This window comes from Aspergillus piperis (genome assembly GCF_003184755.1).
Source record: "Aspergillus piperis CBS 112811 unplaced genomic scaffold BO85scaffold_1, whole genome shotgun sequence".
NCBI lineage: Eukaryota > Fungi > Ascomycota > Eurotiomycetes > Eurotiales > Aspergillaceae > Aspergillus > Aspergillus piperis.
Window position 1 is genome coordinate 1,963,104 of NW_020291591.1, and position 17,483 is coordinate 1,980,586.

The following is a 17,483-nucleotide window of genomic DNA, read 5'->3' on the forward strand; positions in this document are numbered from 1 at the left end:
TCAAAGGCTAGAGGTACGTAGACTGCATACTGATCAGACGTAAAGCTAGTGGGTCGCATCATGAAATTTGCACTCAATCTCTTTCCGAAACAAGCTACTGCTACGAATCCTTGAAATTTCTCACTGTGGCAGGTTCGACTTGTCCGTGAATATCGGCACCATATCCCCATCGCCGAAGCAGGTGGATCGGGAAAGCAGGCAAAAAGGCCGACATCCTTGCCAAGACCGAGGTAGCATAAAGCCGCTTTTATCCTCGACGACGGCTACTTGCATTGTTCCCTGGTCACCTCTGAACTCTACTGCGGACGATCTCTCCTTCAATAGTAGCTGGAACTAGCTAAAATCAGAATCATGTCCAGTCAGGAGGCCTCTGGTCACCGACAGGTGAGAACCAGAGCCAAACAGGCTTGTCTCCACTGCAACCGCCGGCGAATCCGCTGCAATGTGCTACAGATGCGCCCATGTCAGAATTGTCTCTCGTTGAATGTGCCCTGTGAGATAGGAGTTTCGAAGCGAGGAAAGTATGCTTTCCTTATTCTCATTGCGGCCGTGGGACGTGGACTGATTCAGGGCATAGGTATCCCCGTAAGAAGACTGCCCGGCAACATGCTATGTCACAAACGGACGGCAATTCGGTCCAATTACCGACATCATCGGGGAAAGGAAGAAGCCATTCAACGTCACCGTCGGGTGGTAAAGACGAAGAAAGAGAGCCGCATGTTCATCCGATGTCAGGGGATGCTGCCAGTGCCCACCAGACGGTGTTCTTTGGCGAATCCAGTCCACTCACTGTAGTCATTGACGAAGGGCGCCGATCGCCTGAGAAAGGGAGTGGTGAACTGCACATGACTCGCTTTCACTATCCCATTCCAGAGAAGCTCAACGCTTTCAATACCCGAGATGAGGCTTTTCGTGCACATAAAGTCAAGAAGGAAGACCAGCTTAGAGCTGACGGGGCCTTTTTGTACCCCCCGCCGGAGACATGTGCCATTCTTCTGCGGGCGTACTTTGATTGGTTTCATCCCTGTTTCCCGATCCTTGATCGTGCTGCTGTGTATGAGGGCTATGCGCAAGGGATCTTGTCGCCCCTGCTCCTCCAGGCTATGCTGTTCATTGGTGTAAGCCTTTGCACGGACGAGGCGTTTTCCCAGACGGAGTTCCCCGTTCGATACTGGGCGAAATTGCTTTTCTACAGCCGAGCAAAGGCGATATATGATGCGGAATGGAAGTCTAACAAGACGGTCAAGATCCAATCGTTGTTTCTGTTGAGCTTCTGGCGTGGAGGTCCTTCTGAAGAGCGGGACATTCGATTCTGGCTGGGAATTGCCATTGACTTGGCTCAAAAGCGCGGCATGCATTTGATGTATGTGTTTTTCTATTGCACCATGTCACCTGCTAATCCAATCAGGTCTAAGTTTTCTTTTGGTTCCGGTCGAGAGGCAGGGCTATGGAAGCGAATTTGGTGGTCGCTCTACGTATGTCTTCTCTCATAAACTTGGTGTTAATACTAACCGTTGCCAGGCCCGAGACCAGCAAAGCGCCGCAGCACTTGGGCTGCCGCCGCACATTCGGGATGAAGACTGTGATGTCGCCATGCTTGAGCCAGATGATATCCGGGAAGAGGAAGCGGGAGGACAAGGTCTTTTCGGTGTGCAGTGTATAGAAGATCTCCGTTATCCGGCCGAGATGGCCAAGTTGGCCAAATTATGTATGTCCGAACCTCCCGACTTTGAATCTTTGCTTACCGTTCAGTGCGTTCTATTGTATCGACCCATTATTCGCCGGTATCTCCCTCATCCAGCGGCACGTCACGAGCGGTGTTGCATGAGCAACTGGTGGACTGGGAATCCGATATGCCTCCTGAGCTGAAGCTCGAAAACGCCACAAGTCCGCGAGCCAGGTTCCTAGCGGGACTCTTACAAATGACATACCAGTAAGCAACATTCATTTGACTCGAATTGACTCCCCTGACTGGTCAACGTCTAGAAATCTCTATGTCCTGCTTTACCGATCGTCATTTCTTAATCCACCGGATGGTATCTTGGACAGCCAAGGCCAGATAGCCTTGGATGCCGCGACCAAAAGCACACGAGTGTTGGAGGATATGCTCTCGCATAATCTGGTCCAACATGGACCTCCACATCTGTAAGTCTCCGTCGATAATCTATACAGGTATCAAGCTGACCATGTAGAATCACCCACGCGTTCTCAACCCTCTGCATTCACACCATCGAGTTCCGTCGCTCATCTGGGACAGGCCGTAAACTGGCGGAACACCGAGCCAGACTCTGTCTCCTGAGCCTACAGGAGCTGCAAAAATCCTGGGACTTGGAGAACTGGGTATTAAACCTGTTCTTCCGATGCTTGGATGATAGCACTGCCCGTACTCTGCGACCGGTGGATGCCACTGCTCCGCCCCCAAAGACCGAAGCCCGCGATTATGTCCCTGCCACCCCAGATGCTTTTCCTGCTCTCAATATGAACCCAGAGGGACACACGCTCGACGCACCTTGTCAATCGGCGCACTCGCCATATCCCACTGGTGATATTAGCGCCCCCAGTGATTGGTACGGGCTGTTCAATTTTGCCGAGGATTATACCGACATTTCGGGGGTCATTTCCAGCCACGACCCGTCTATAAATCTGCAGAATTTGGAGATTCTCTACCGATTCTTATGACGAAATCTGTCCCACTTAAAAAGTCTGCACTCACAATGGCTGCGACCGCACTTTTCCCAGCCTAGTCAACAAGTTCAGCTCGGAGGAGGATCGTCTTGGCAGAGTTCGGTACTCGATCGCGCTAAGCGGGCAAGGCGTGGAGCATCGTCCGCGTGCGAGTCAGTCAGCTCACTCCCTGCCGAGGCCAGGCTGATCCCGTATTAATTCCTGGGTTCCCCTCTGTCAGATTGACCTCAACCTCATCTTTGCTTTAAACTTATCTTACGGCACCATGTTCGGTGACTTTCCCGTCGACAACAAAATCGTCCTGGTGACGGGAGGAGGATCCGGTGAGGCCTCAATTTGACCCTCACTTCACCCCTTCTCCACATCACACTAACGCACCACTCAGGGATCGGATTGCAGCTCTGCCGCCAGGCCGCCGCCAAAGGCGCCCGAATCATCATTGCCGATCTGCGCCTCATTCCCGAAGCCCAACAGTTTGTCGACAGCTCCGACGCCGTTATTTTCCAGCGCTGTGACGTTCGTAACTGGGCCGAGTTGCAAGCCCTCATCCAGCTCTCGCAAGACAAATGGAACGATGTACCCGACGTCTATGTCGCATCAGCTGCCATCTTTGAACCCGTACGTGTTTCTTCCTAACCAAGTATCTCTCGGTTCATCAAATATTTCACGGTCCCCTCGCTCACGGATCTCAAAATCAGTCATGGTCCAGTTTCTGGGAAGACTCGGAAACGACCGACTACGCGTGTATCGACATCAACATGAACCACCCTATCAAGCTTACTCGACTAGCCATCCGAGCTCTCCTGGGTAAGGACAAGAAGGGTGTCGTATGCCTGGTCTCCTCTATCGCGGGAATAAATGCTTCGATCCGAAGCCCCCTGTACTGCGCATCCAAACATGCCATCTGGGGCTTCGTCAAGTCGATGGCCATGCTTGACCGATTGGAGGGCGTGAAAGTCACCTCCATCTGTCCAGGGTATTTCATCCCCTTTTATCCTTCGAGTCTCCGATTTACCTAGAGCATGCGCTAACGTCAACCAGCGTTGTCCCCACGCCTCTGTGGGACTCCGTCCCCGGTGTCCGCAAGCATCTATCCTATGACCGAGTAAAACATGTCCCGGCAGAAGAAGTGGCAGAGTACATGCTCGAGCTTATCCAGCAGGGCAAATACTCTGGCGGTTCAGTGGTGGAGATTACCAGCTCTGGCCCGGACGGTCGTAGAGTCATCCCGCCGTGGAATGTGTCGCCACCGAACGTGTATGCCGGTGCGGATAAGAAGATGTTGGCTAACTTCATCGAACCGGTCCGCGAAGCCTTGAAGAAGGAGCGGAAAGCGAAGCTGTAATCATTATACCCTTTAGTTAATATACCCAGTGAAGACACCTAGAGCATCAGGACGGAGTTACCCATTCCAGAATATCCCTTTCTGTCCTGACTCTTCCATGCAATACACCACATCAGTTATCTATAGCCGTGTCTCTGCAAATTTTCTGCGGTTGATATTTCGACGTCCACTGCTATCTAATTCTACAGATAAACACCTAATGATACTTGAGTTACCTCTCTTTTGGGTTGATACACTTTGCCTGACTACAATTTCTCCCCTCTCGTCATGTCCGTGTGCAAACTCAGTGGATTAGCCTCTAGCATCTAGAAACCACCATAACAGACATTCTCTAGCACTGGATCTTGGCCAATTACTTGGCAAAGCCCTTTGAATTTTCGCTTTGTATGGTCGTCCCATGATCAAAACTATCGGCATATATAGAGGTATGATAATGAGATGCCTTAGTATAAACCATTCTGGAATAAGTTATGCATTAGGCCCGAAAAATAAATGTGCTAGTTAAGCACGAGCGTTTCAACTGACTTGTTTCATCGATCATCGGTGGATTGATTAGTAACCATAGTAAGCCCGTGACATTAGTAGTGAGGGACATCCTCATATATAGATCATAGATACTATAGACAGTAGTGACTAGTCACTGAAAACTGTTTAGTCATATTGAATTGAACTATACTGCCGGAAATTTCTATCTTAAGCGCCTTTTAGGGCCTATTTGGATAATGGTTGTGCTGGAGTAGTAGTACCATTCATACTACTCAGTAGCAGGCGCAATGGACCCAGCCAAAATATATATGTCTGGGAACCACAAACGAGTGCCACTATGGACTAACACCCTCGTAGAATTTTCCGCAACGGTAGTATATTAGACGCAGATGCTTGTATCTTTGATATACTATTGTGTCTCGCGTTACGGTCTCCTTCATCAGCTCTCTTACGTGTATTGTCATGTCCTATCCTCTCACGCTGTCTCGTCTCACTTAGTAACCAACAAGACGTTCCCGAATCCATGCACATGATGGCATATCTTTCCTAGTCCTGAAGTACAATGTTCAATGCAGAATCTCAATTTTCATATGTTGTATATCAATAAGATGCCAATAGGCCAAATGTAACGCGAATACGGGCAGCATGGAACTGAGTTCTACGATGATAGCATAATCTAAGGGTTATATGGTCAGCAGAGAGAGCTTCCAGATGGCCATTTGTCAATGCAGCTGAGTAGAGAGACTGGAATTTTCTGTCGCCTTATCTAAGATAGCCCCAGAAACCATGTAGCGGCTCTCCTAGGCCGTTTAAAGGGTGTCTGGAGAATGATTTTGCTGCACGCGGTCTAACATATTCCAGCAAAGATGGTTTATGAGTATTATTGCGGTAGGCGAGCGACAATCAGACGAAACACTATGCTCCTAAAGGAGCGTAGATCGTGCAAGGATCATGGCACCTACTTAGTAATGACGGAAGATCTTGAGGTGTATTGGACTGGTCTATGGGAGTGATGGCAAGATATATAGAGACTGGTGCGTGCGCTATGCTCTCTAGAGCTTCGAGAAGAGATCACCTGATCCGACTGCTTACTCTTACTCCCCTCTCCATCCCGATTCCACTCGCTTACTTCTCACTTCAGCTCCCTCACATGGGATCTAGGGCGTGGCCAAAGATTTACCCGGTACTGCATGGTGCAGGGTAGCAGTTGAACGCTTCCAATCAACATGTTATAGAGACTATGTATGATCGAGGAAGCCTTCGCTGAGGAATCGGAATACAGGCTCACTGCCTCGTGGATTCTGCTAAATGGGTCCACGAGCCCCCACTGCATGAAGACCTTGCCCAAGAGTATAGTCACTCTGAGCTCATTATGATCAGGCCATAGCATCATGCCACGATGCATCTGCCAAACATAAGACGAGGACCCTGCCTACCTGCTCAACTCTCTGCTGCGATAGATTCGAACAGCAGTGTCAGCCGGCGCCTCGCCGAGCTGGCCCTATTGACTTAATGACTTACCTTTCAGCTCAGAAAGGGCTCGGAAGCCATTGCGTTGTTGCGTCGGACACCCCCGGTTCCTGCAGGACTATGTACTTCATTATTGCTTGAAGGAGATAACCCCCCACCAACCATCTCATAGTGGCAGTACTGGCTTGGCAATCAATGAAAGCATACCTCACCAGTCCGACTCCGGGGTGACCAGAGACTCGAGACGTGTTCTAGCTGAGACACTTCTTCCTTATCTGACGGCTGAATCAAAATGGGTGAATCCTCATCCGGGGGTTTCCACCAACTTGCCCCCCAAGGTTACCGGCTTATCAATCGTGACTCAACATGATACTCCATAATCCTGCAGCTGTTTAGTGCGGGATTGATAGGGTCACCACCCCACCGCGGTTTTTCATCATGCTTGAAGTCGAGAGGTTACATTGGAGTGCCAAGGGAAAGCTCCCATGAGGGAGTTATTGCCCATGGCAGGCGTTCAGTTTCATCTATTCGACATAAGGAGTATGCAGACCGTCGACGGAGCCCGGCTTCACCTACCTAATCAGGCTTATCTCCGGTAACGGATCATTACTGACCGATGCGCTGCTGACGATCCCTCTCGTGCACCGCCATGGTGGCATACCCGTCTTCTCGTTCCCGCCGGCAGTGGTTTATTCCCCGTATTCTTCCCCCAAGCGGTGACCCTGAGCCGTGTCCAGGTCCCCGCTGGGCCCTGTGCCAGTTATGATCAAAATAGATCTGATTTCAAAGGGTCGCTTCGCTATCGAAGGGACGATGCTGACGACGCGTCGGGTCTGGAAGCGGAAGGTGAATTGTGGATCTGCGGCCTTCCCGAAGGAACGCCGTCTGGGGTTAAATTCTAATCCGACTTCAATCTATCTGGACGTTCGAGGTCCTCATCCTGCGCGGCTTGCAGCGTCGCCAAGCAGACTTATGCAGCTCTAATAAACTGTCTGCTGCAGTGGCCAGCTAGTCCATCCCGGTTGGGTCGACCTAATTGACGACTCCGTCGGGTGCAGCCGTTTGTCTTTTCGGCGGGATATCCCCTCCTTCTGTCAAGAGATGTGTGTAGGTTTCACCTCGAGACCCGATGGCTATTCTGTAAGGTACCGACTGGGAAGTACATGGAGTGGGACGAATTAACTGCGACATATTGGGTCAGGGAGGGAATTAACCTGCCAATGAGGCCATTCCGACAGGGCATGTGAAGGAGAGATCTGCTCACGGTGGGCCGAACCGAGTGGACTCATCCCATAGTAGAGCCGGCCGATCTCCCAGTGTCCTTTAACGGATTACAACTGCTGAGTACTATCCGGAAAGGTCGTTCGGCCCGCCGGTGTCTGCAGGACATCCTCCGCCAGCCAGTGAGAGATAATGCATTATTCTTCGTGTCGGATGGCCCCCGATCGTCGTGATCAGCATTTCCCAGCGAATTAGTCTCGCGTTGGTCTTCCTTCCGCATTCTCTCTCGTCGAATCCGCTTTCCTCACGCTGGCTTGGCATCTCCATCGCGGCTTGGCACAACCACCTGAAGTCTATGCGCCTTCCACATCCGGCACCCTGGTTACTATTCCCAGCATCCTTCCATCACTCCAAATTTCTGCAGAAACTTAGGTTATGATAACCTGGAACGATAGTCGCCATCAACTCATCCACTCACCCACAATGCCCAGACTGTGGAGAATGTGGGTGGAAGAATCCTATTGTGGGAGGTTTACATCACAACCATCCACAGCGGCCGCTCTGGCACGATGGCCTTCTGCTACTGACGGTCTGGCCAGCCCATCCAATATGTTTCTCTACATGGCTGGTATCTCATTTGCATGTGCAGCCTATCACAGTCCAGATAATCCAGTCTCCATCAGCTCCATCCTTCGGAGTATATTGGCCTTGATTTCATTGAAACCTAAGGGAGACACCTGAGGACCCATGGGCTAAGCTCGCCATCGGTTGCTACACTGATGCCAAGTGATCGACCTTGTTTGCAGGACGATCATCCCTCGGTGCACCACAGGTACCTGTATCGGATCGGCTGCACGAGAACTTCAGTGGCATTGAGACAAGGATGCCGAATAAACTATTATCCACCACAGCGTGATATTGATTGTACCGAAGAGGAATCGGGATCGCGAGTTCACTCCAAGATAGCTATATAAACCCCTTGGACATACCCTCCCAAACACCTCCTCAATCTCTCAATCGCATCGCAAGCATCCTCACATTGTCAAGCATCTCTGCAGCACTTCTCCTGGATTCAATATGCAAATCAAGAACGTCCTTAATTTGGCCGTCGTCGGCAATGCCCTCCTGGCCACCGCCCACCCGGGTCACCATGAGGAGCGTGAGGCCCTTCAGCAGCGCTCCTTCAAGCGCAGTGTGGCCCACGGTCTGCAGAAGTGTGAGGCCAGCCTGGAGGCCAGCGGCCTTCACGCCCGCGCCGAGGCCCGTCGCCGCGCCGTGGTCGATATGCACCGCCGTCAGCTGCAGGCCCGTGGCGACACCGCTGAGGTGTTGAACAAATCGCACCTGTCCACCCGTCCCATCTCGTCCAGCACCCCCGAGACCGAGGTCTTCAACGACGACAAGAAGATCTGCCTCCTCGGACCCAGCGCTGAGGGTGAAACCGGACCCTACTGGATCCCCGGCGAGCACATCCGCGGTGACATCCGTGAGAACGAGCCGGGTATTCCTGTCACCGTCGAGCAGCAATTCATTGACGTCGAGACCTGCCAGCCCCTCACTGGCATCTACACCGAGATCTGGGGCTGCAACGCCACCGGTGTCTACTCCGGCCTGGTGGCTGATGGCAACGGTAACTCCAACGACCTGGCCAACTACAACCGCACCTTCCTCCGTGGTGTGCAGCAGACCGATGAGGATGGAGTGGTGACCTTCAACACCCTGTTCCCCGGCCACTACGCTGACCGCACCACCCACTACCACAACATTGTGCACTGGGGCGCCACTCTGCTGCCCAACAACACCCTGGCGGGTGGCTCCATCCCCCACATTGGCCAGATCTTCTGGGACCAGGACATGATCAGCAAGGTCGAGTCCACCTACCCTTACAACACCAACTCGATCCCCATCACTACCAACGCAGAGGACCGCGTGGTCACCGTGGAGACCGAGAATGCCGACACCGACCCTTTCCTGAACTACGTCTACCTGGGTGACTCCCTCGAGGACGGTCTGTTCGCCTACCTCACTGTTGCCGTCAACACCTCGGCCATCCACTACCCCTACTGGACCAACGTGTACACTGCCAGTGGCGGCGAGTCTGTCTGCGGTACCTGCGATGGTGACCCGGACGCTGTTGACGGTGGTCTCCCCACCCCTTCTGCATCCGCTTCCGCTTCTGCCTAAACGCAAGTTGAGTCTCGACGAGGAAAGGAATGAAAATTTCTGAATGATGAGTGGATAGTTTTGTATATTTAGACTAGATGATGTACCTGACGGTGCTACTTCATAGCTCACGAATATGAAAGACTTGATTGGATACAGCTACCCCTTCGGAAACTGGCCGATTCGTAAGCACTAATGACTAAGCGGAGCGCTCCGAGGGCCTAGCCGCATCGGGAATCCCGGATTGATAAATCCCGCTATTTTCCCGTTTATCGCGGGCTTTGCTCAATCCGTTGAACAACGATCTTGTGGAAGGATGGAATCAGGGAATGTGTCTCGTCTTGGCATGCGGCATACTTGCCTGTTCTATGACTTGTTAACCAATTCAATCGTTGGTGAAATCGTTCTTGACTATGGACTAAACAGAAGCATCTTCTCCGGTGAGTGAGTGCAGTCCGATCGGCTGCTTTGCTGCGTCGGGTTTGCTGTAAGAACACGATGGTATCATTCAATGCTGCATGGGAGGTAGAGCAACTATTATGTACATCCTTGACGGTTGTCTGCATCACATGGTTCCTGAAATGGTCGGTGTGGGAGTGCAAATAAATGGCGGAAATAGGGCATATCAGACGATGCAGCCTGGAGTGATACCAAGTTAGTCAAGAACTAGCGCTAGTATACAATATATTGATCTATAACTAGTATCGGCTTTAGTCAGTCAATTACAATAGTACATGTTTTCAGATTCTATCTGGATACACGACAATAACTGTTCTGTTATGATACGGTGACTGCCTCCCTGGTCGTAGTAGAGATCCGCCTTGCAGGAGCGTTGTCGAAACCCATGCTTGTACATATTCCCGAGGAGATCTGATCGCCCGCGGCAGCTAAGCAGGGATTCGGTCGATCAATAAGCCCAGAACCCGGCGTTGCCGGCCACTTGATCTTGGGATTTGATAGAACTATACGAGGAATTGTACGGGATCTGGTGAGGGTTATGGTGACCATAACCCTACTAGAGAGCTTAGACAGGCATCACTATCATAGCCACCAACAATCTATCTGGCGTACATCTATCTGGTTATCTAGCTGTCACAGATAAGTTTAGAATCGGCCCACCTAGTGGATCCGACCATCTTATTTCTCTTTGTCAAATTCTGGCTTCATCCTGACATGACTCACATTCCCGAACCATTCCCGAGCGGAAATGACATCCATTTCCCCTCACACATTTTCTCCTCATAAAGCTTCCTTCCCAAAACTCAATTCCCGACTTTTTCTTTTTCCTTCTTTTCATCTTACATCTCCATATATCCAATAAAACCTTCAACAGGGTTGACACACAATGATCGTCAAACTCACCCAACCATACAGCTTCCTGGATGACTACAGCGAGGGTGCTCATCCACGCCTACTGCAGTCCCTCCTCCTCACCAACGCCACACAACAAACCGGTTACGGCACCGATGAATACACACACGAAGCTCGTCAATTAATTTATTCTCAAATACAAGCCACCGACGATGAAGTCGCCATCCACTTTGTCCCCAGCGGAACGGCCGCCAATCTCATCTCTATTGCCAGCTGTCTGCGGCCGTATGAAGCCGTCCTGGCTGTAGAAACCGGACATATCCTGGACAAAGAAGCCGGAGCCATCGAAGCCACCGGCCACAAAGTCATCCCCGTGCCCGGGGTCCGGGGGAAAATGACCCCCGAGAATCTCGAGCGGGTCTTGGATCGCAATACCTTCTTCCCGCACATGGCCAAGCCGCGGCTGGTGTACATCTCCAATGCGACGGAGGTGGGCACGATCTACACGCGGAGTGAGCTGCGGCGGCTGTCGGAGACGTGTCGACGGCGGGATTTACTGCTGCATGTGGACGGAGCGCGATTGGGGGTGGCGCTGAGCGCCGAGATGAATGATCTCACCCTGCGCGATATGGTCGATTACACGGATATCTTCTGGATCGGTGGCACGAAGATGGGCGCCTTGCTGGGCGAGGCGGTCGTGGTGCGCAGAAGTCTGGCCGAAGGGTTTGAATTTAATATCAAGCAGCGCGGAGCCTTGCTGGGCAAGTCTCGCGTCATGGGGGTGCAGTTTGCCGAGTTGTTTCGGGATGGATTGTATTTTGAGCTGGCTAGACATGCCAATGCCATGGCACGGCGCATTTCGGCGCAGTTTGAGCGCATGGGATGGGAGCTGGCGGCCGACACAGAAACCAACCAGGTGTTTGTCGTGGTACCGGATGCGATGCTGCATCGGCTGGCGGAGCGCATTCGGTTCTACGAGTGGGACAAGCGTGAAACTGGCACGGTGATTCGCATTGTGACAGCTTGGGCTACGGATGAGATGGCGGTGGATAAACTGTGTCAGTGGCTGGAGGCCATCTATCAGGCATAGTTGGGTTTGCTTCAATCTTAATGTCATGATAATAATACCCGAGCTATCTAATAGAGAGACAGAGAACCTGACAGACAGAGTTTAATATGATGAACTAATGAGATCTCCATGAGTCAATCGGAAGATTAAAATGGAACCCTAATTAAAAATAAACAGGGAGAGACAAAATGGCCGGGCCAGACTGTTGGGGAAATTACTTGATGGAATCCACTTGCTGCAATTTCCGTGACAAAGAATAGGGCATTTCCCCTCATTATTCCCGATATTCCTTCTGTTTTTCCCGACCGCCGGGAATATAATCTTGATACCCCTCACGTGCCCCTCACACAATTCCCGCCCCTCAATTCTGGCCAATTCCATCTCAATTTATTCCCGCGTCGGCTTTGAGGTGGTTTGCAATAATGCGCCTGTCCATTTCCTGCGACAGCTGTCGGTAAGCTAAGCTCCCTCACTTCAACTTCCATTCCATTCCATTCCAACCCATCCTGTCCAATCACTTTTACCAATTGCTCACTTACTAGACAATCCAAGGTCAAGTGCATCCACGATGGCCATCCTCCCTGCCGTCGCTGCCACCGCCTCAATCGCGATACTTGCGTCCTGACCGATCCGCGCTCTTCCGGTGTGCGTACGCCCCGAACCCCTCGCAGAGCCAGCATCAGAAGAACCGGTTCAGGTTCAGGTTCAGCATCAGGGATAGGAACAGGGACAAGAACAGCAACAGACGCAACGAGGACCACCGCGACCACTCCCACAGCCAGCTCGCCTGCTCCTACGCCCACTCCTTCTCATTCCGCCAACCCCATCGCTGCCATCGCTCCGGCCACTCTCATCGCAGCATGCGACATCTATCGCAAGAAATTCCCCGTCGTCAACTTCCTCCACTATCCCTCGCTGATCGCCGATCTCTCCCACAATGCCTCCGCGGTGGAACCCGTTTTTCTCTCAGCTCTACTTTCTCTATGCGCCCGCTTCATGCCCGACGCCGCCCTGGCTGCTCCTGAAACCTATGCCGAGTATGCGCGCTCTCAACTGGCCCATCGCGCCTTCGAAGCTCCCTCCCTCTATCTTGCACAATCCCTTGTGATGATCTCGTTGTATGAATGGGGGTCTGGTCGGCCTTATCGCGCATGGATGTGCAGCGGTACTGTTCCACTCAACTTACCCCTTCAGCCCGACCATCACTAACACAATGGGTGCATCCAGGCATGGCCACCTACATGATCCAATCCCTCCTCAAGACCGCCGATGACACCATGGAACAACAACCCCTTCTCGACCTGCCCGCTCATCGCATCACCTACGAACAGCTGGTCCGCACCTACTGGTGCTGTTTCGCGCAGGACTGTGAGCTCAGCTCCGGCGCCCGCCAACACTTTGCCCTCTCCTTCCGCCAGATCTCCGTGCCCCTCCCCATCAGCGATTCCGATTTCACCTTTGGAAAAGCCACGCCGCGCTTAATGCCGGCGGACATGAACCGCTCATCCTCTCTGGCACTGAATCTATCCATCGATCGAGGATTGACTATCGTCACACGGGGGTTTGACATATTCGTTCGCATACTGAGATTCGCCAATGAGAGCCGTCGCGGTCGGGCGCAAGGATCGGCAGGGTTGTCCCTTCGCTCGTGGGAGATGCTCAAAGCCGAGCTGGACGAGTGGAGGGGGCTTCAGGATGCGACGGTACGGTATCCCGAGACCAATGCGCAGGCGCATGTGGCTTTGGGGTCGGGGGAGTTGTTCGCCTATATCAACCTGGTGTATTTTATGAGGTCTGTTCATTTGACCGTCCCGATGTTTGATGTGATCATTACTGACAACGATAGTATTCTGTTCCTTTACCGCGACCGCTTCCTCTCCACCCCCAAATCATTCATCGACCATCACGATCCCGCCGACGACGAAGCCATTGACCACCTCTTCGCGACAGCCCAGCACATCGGCGCTATACTCGCTGCTCTCGAGGCCTGCGCTACTCCTGTCATTACCCCTTACGCAGGGTTCAGCGTCTTCGTCGCCGCCCATATTAACATGTATGGGACTGTCTGTCCGGGCCGGTACCCGGGGGGTCTGGCGCGCGCGCAGGAAGAGAAGAAGATGAATCTGGAGTATCTGGAGCGACTGTGTCGGTTCTGGGATGTGGGAACGAGCTGGGTACGACCACCCCCACACCTCCCATCCAATATCTGTTGAAAGACTAACAGGTGATAGTGGCGAACCCTCCAAGAAGCCAACCGGTTCTATGAAACTGCCCGAACCAGCGCCCAAGGCCCTACGGGCGTTTCCCGCCCGGAGCATCTCACCCTAGCTGGCACCCTCGATGAATACGGCGATATTCGTGTCTCGCGACCTGAAACGGCGCCTGCTTCACGACGGCGCCCGGGGGTATCTTCGGAGGGAGTTGGAGTGCGACGCATGTCGGTAGCCGAGCTAACAGCGCCAGGCGGTAGTGGAAGTAGCGGTGGTAGTGGTGAATGGGCAGATGTGGAGGCGGAGATGTGGCAGTGGCCGTTCCTCGATGAGAATTGGTCGCTGGGATTCGACACGGGGTTCGAGTCGGCGTGGCCGGGGTTGAGCTGATGGCAGCGGAGTTGGCCTGTATGAGTAATGAATGTATGAGTGATGTTCACAAGTATAACTAATGAAATCAATCACAATCGGAAACTGTTCTAGTATCATGGCCATCACAGCGCATTCATAGTCAGTGATAGGTTTATGTTCAGTATTGGACCCGCGGAGGATTTTGTTTGATCAAGATTTCAGTGATAATCCAATAGGAGATAAACCATTAACAGGATCGATTGACCTGCACTGATGCCTCTAAACAACCATCCACTGCGACATCTTTGTTTCAAACTCTTCGAGATGCGGTACACTAGGCGCAAACATTGCGACCTCGGTCGGCATACCAGCAGCTAGAGCACAGGCCTCCAAGTCCGTACTAGTATCGTATTTATTAGTGGTTCGGTCGCCAGGACGGTGCTAGTTGCTGAGGTGAGTGCGCCACACGCAACTTCTCTTTTTTTGGAAGTATTAAGACGCATATGATACGTCTCAGATGTTCGGAGACATCAACCACCGACAACATACTTAGTACATCACTGTAATCAAAGGAAGCACGGCAAAGGAGGTCCTGGCAGGTGGCCCCGAAATCTCCGAAACTACGAAATGCAGTTTCAGTCGAATACTGCTAATAATATATATTCTCTCCCCTGCAGTTCAAGTCCGAGTAGGCGCATACGTGGCTCACGTAGAATTCTGGAATACAGCATGGCATCAAGCCTATCGGCGATAACTACTGGTTGCGTCTACCGTTATGAGCGGGGAATGGGTAAACCGGCAGTTTAACTAAGTATTTAGATTTTCTAAGTTTTGCTTCATCGGGGAATAAAGGCTGTGACGGTAAAGGAGAAAATTGCGTGGAATCTAGAAAACGCGGTAGAAAAACACTAGCATCATTTTAAGGTTAAGCCGGGAATTGATTTATTGCCAGAACGCGTCGATCTTTGGCGCACACAGAATATGGGCTAGTAAGTGGAGATGAGACGGACAAACCACGTAAGATGGTGCGTGAATGCATCATCACACACCTTTTTAGTCCATTTCGACAACAGCATTAAACCTGAAGGAGTTGAATCCGTGGAGTGACTACCGTAAGTAGCGTGGCGCAGATATCGACCTCTGTTCAGAGTTAGGTTTCACTCTGCTATTCTTGTGCTTCGAGATGGCCAGTTCGGCGTGGCTGGGTTTCCGTGGGTGGACCATTCCCAAGGCGCTCACCAGTTCGACGATCGGCCGTTGCATTTGCCCAGCCCTCTGTTGGGGAGAGCGAAGCTTTTAGCGGGGAATACGCCTCGGTTGGAACCAGATTTGGTGTGCTTGGGCTAAATTCTTTTCCTCACGATGTGGTGCAGTGGAGTCAGGGTGGAAAAAGGGGTGTGGTGAGGGTTCATGTTGTGGATATTGGTGATTCTTTGCTCCCTGTGATCGCGAAGGGAGTAATCCCAGCTGGGGTTGAAAAGGATACCTCATCCTCTACTGGAAATGAACAAGATAAAGCCGGTGCCATCGCAATCCATCGCTAGAAAGTAATGACAAGAAACGAATAAGCAATGGGTGGGCCAAAGCCGCGTGGCCGCTGAGTGGCCGACGGCCCACTCCGGATCCCCGAAGCCAATCACCGAGTCAATCGCTATAAAAATAACCTGCGAAAGCCTCAGCCCTAGTTGAGGCACGGTATGGAGTACGACGACTGCCAGCAAGATTGGCCTGGCAGAGATTTCGGCTCTCTCGCCCATCATCTCGCTCGTCATTCATATTTGAGGGCCTGTCGGTAGTTCTGTTCCGATGGGCCCTACAATCCCTTCTCTACCCCGATTTCCTCTTCTTCCTCCTAGCCCTCCTCTTCTTTCATCATCCTAACTACTTCTACCCGACTTTGCTGCTGCCTATATCCGACCCCTCCTCTAGTCCATCATGCAACTCCGTTATCTGCTGGCGCTCAGCGCCCTATCATCCGCTGCTCTTGCGCACGCGGAGCCCGCGGCTGGAGTTTTTTCGCTGTCACCGCAAACCGAAGCGCCGGTCGCTCAACCAACATCTATCGTTGATCAATACCTCAAGCCCAAGCGGTATAACCGTTCTTTGAACTTCCAGAAGAGGGCGACTACTACCGATGATACCACCACCACAACGGATGCAGCCACCACCACTGCAGACTCCACTACATCCACTTCGTCCAGCACTACCGAAGCCACCACCACCTCCGACACCTCGACGACCAGTGCGACGACGACTGCAACCACTGCCACGAGCACAAGCTCCAGCAGCAGCAGCACCACTTCATCCTCATCCTCTCAATCCACCACCAGTGCCACCTCGACCACTCAAAGCACGACGACTACCTCGACGACCACTGGCACCACCACCTCCGCTACGAGCACCGTCTCCGCCGCGCAGAAGGAGTACAACCACCGTGGCGAGATCGCCGCCATTGTGACCTTCAGTATCCTCATCTTCATCTTCCTCGCCCTCACCTTCTTCCTCTGCTTCCGCGAGAAGGCCAAGACCAACCGTCTGGCCAAGAAGGCCGACGCGGGAGCCGATTACTCCATGGTGCCGCTGGCCGATGGCCGGCCCCAGAGCGAGGCCAAATTTGACCGCGCCTCTATGATGTTCGCCTCCAACTCGCAACTCAATCTGGATCAGATGGCGAGGAGGCCTACCTCCATGGCGGCTAGTGAGACTCTGAGTGTGCCGATGAACCGGACGGCGCCGGGGACGCCTTCGGATGAGCATCGGGCGAATATGGTTTGAGTGCGAGTATAGTTGGGGGTGTGTATGAGTTTGGTCTGATACCCGGGATAATGTTCGACATGATTGCAGCATGACATTACCGATCGGAGTCGTCATCGATGAGGATGATGGATTTTTTTTTTCTTGGTATCTTATTTGTTCTTCTTCTTTGTGTATATTGGATGTATTGTTCTTCAGCGATTTGAGCCTTCTGTATGATCGTTTGTGGAGCTTTGAGATATCAGATGCATATGCATAGCGTTGTGGAGATCCGTCCATTGCAGACTGTTAGTAATTTGTAACACCCGCATACTTCTGAGCTTAGCATACAGCTGCTGTGCAAATTATACAAGCCGTCTTTTAGCATAAACTGAAACAAGATACAACAGGGTTGGAGGTATTATCTTGATTCGTCGCC

The 17,483-nt window shown here is 52.1% G+C and overlaps 5 protein-coding genes across 5 annotated transcripts; all 5 read left to right on the plus strand.

Moving 5' to 3' along the window:
• Positions 1 to 351: 351 nt before the first annotated feature.
• Positions 352 to 2,887, plus strand: BO85DRAFT_387261 (Zn(II)2Cys6 transcription factor; the record flags this gene model as incomplete). Its single annotated transcript, XM_025656666.1, has 5 exons — positions 352 to 521; positions 578 to 1,367; positions 1,522 to 1,708; positions 1,753 to 1,933; positions 2,193 to 2,887. The coding sequence occupies 5 exons, from the start codon at positions 352 to 354 to the stop codon at positions 2,677 to 2,679; spliced, it is 1,815 nt and encodes a 604-aa protein (XP_025521114.1). The 3' UTR covers positions 2,680 to 2,887.
• Positions 2,888 to 2,889: 2 nt separating this feature from the next.
• On the plus strand, positions 2,890 to 4,218 carry BO85DRAFT_387262 (15-hydroxyprostaglandin dehydrogenase). Its single transcript, XM_025656667.1, has 4 exons — positions 2,890 to 3,008; positions 3,071 to 3,303; positions 3,384 to 3,661; positions 3,727 to 4,218. The coding sequence occupies exons 1-4, from the start codon at positions 2,951 to 2,953 to the stop codon at positions 4,028 to 4,030; spliced, it is 873 nt and encodes a 290-aa protein (XP_025521115.1). The 5' UTR covers positions 2,890 to 2,950; the 3' UTR covers positions 4,031 to 4,218.
• A 4,024-nt stretch (positions 4,219 to 8,242) lies between these two features.
• On the plus strand, positions 8,243 to 9,358 carry BO85DRAFT_387265 (intradiol ring-cleavage dioxygenase; the record flags this gene model as incomplete). The annotated part of the gene is made up of 1 exon (XM_025656668.1): positions 8,243 to 9,358. A coding segment is annotated over exon 1 (1,074 nt), but the record flags the coding sequence as incomplete, so codon positions are not given.
• A 1,219-nt stretch (positions 9,359 to 10,577) lies between these two features.
• On the plus strand, positions 10,578 to 14,425 carry BO85DRAFT_465116 (PLP-dependent transferase). The gene is made up of 6 exons (XM_025662033.1): positions 10,578 to 11,726; positions 12,303 to 12,399; positions 12,496 to 12,915; positions 12,978 to 13,542; positions 13,597 to 13,924; positions 13,982 to 14,425. The coding sequence occupies exons 1-6, from the start codon at positions 10,716 to 10,718 to the stop codon at positions 14,348 to 14,350; spliced, it is 2,790 nt and encodes a 929-aa protein (XP_025521117.1). The 5' UTR covers positions 10,578 to 10,715; the 3' UTR covers positions 14,351 to 14,425.
• A 1,821-nt stretch (positions 14,426 to 16,246) lies between these two features.
• On the plus strand, positions 16,247 to 17,385 carry BO85DRAFT_494936 (uncharacterized protein; the record flags this gene model as incomplete). The annotated part of the gene is made up of 1 exon (XM_025663889.1): positions 16,247 to 17,385. One exon carries the CDS (start codon positions 16,247 to 16,249, stop codon positions 17,084 to 17,086), a length of 840 nt encoding a protein of 279 aa, XP_025521118.1. The 3' UTR covers positions 17,087 to 17,385.
• Positions 17,386 to 17,483: the final 98 nt, after the last annotated feature.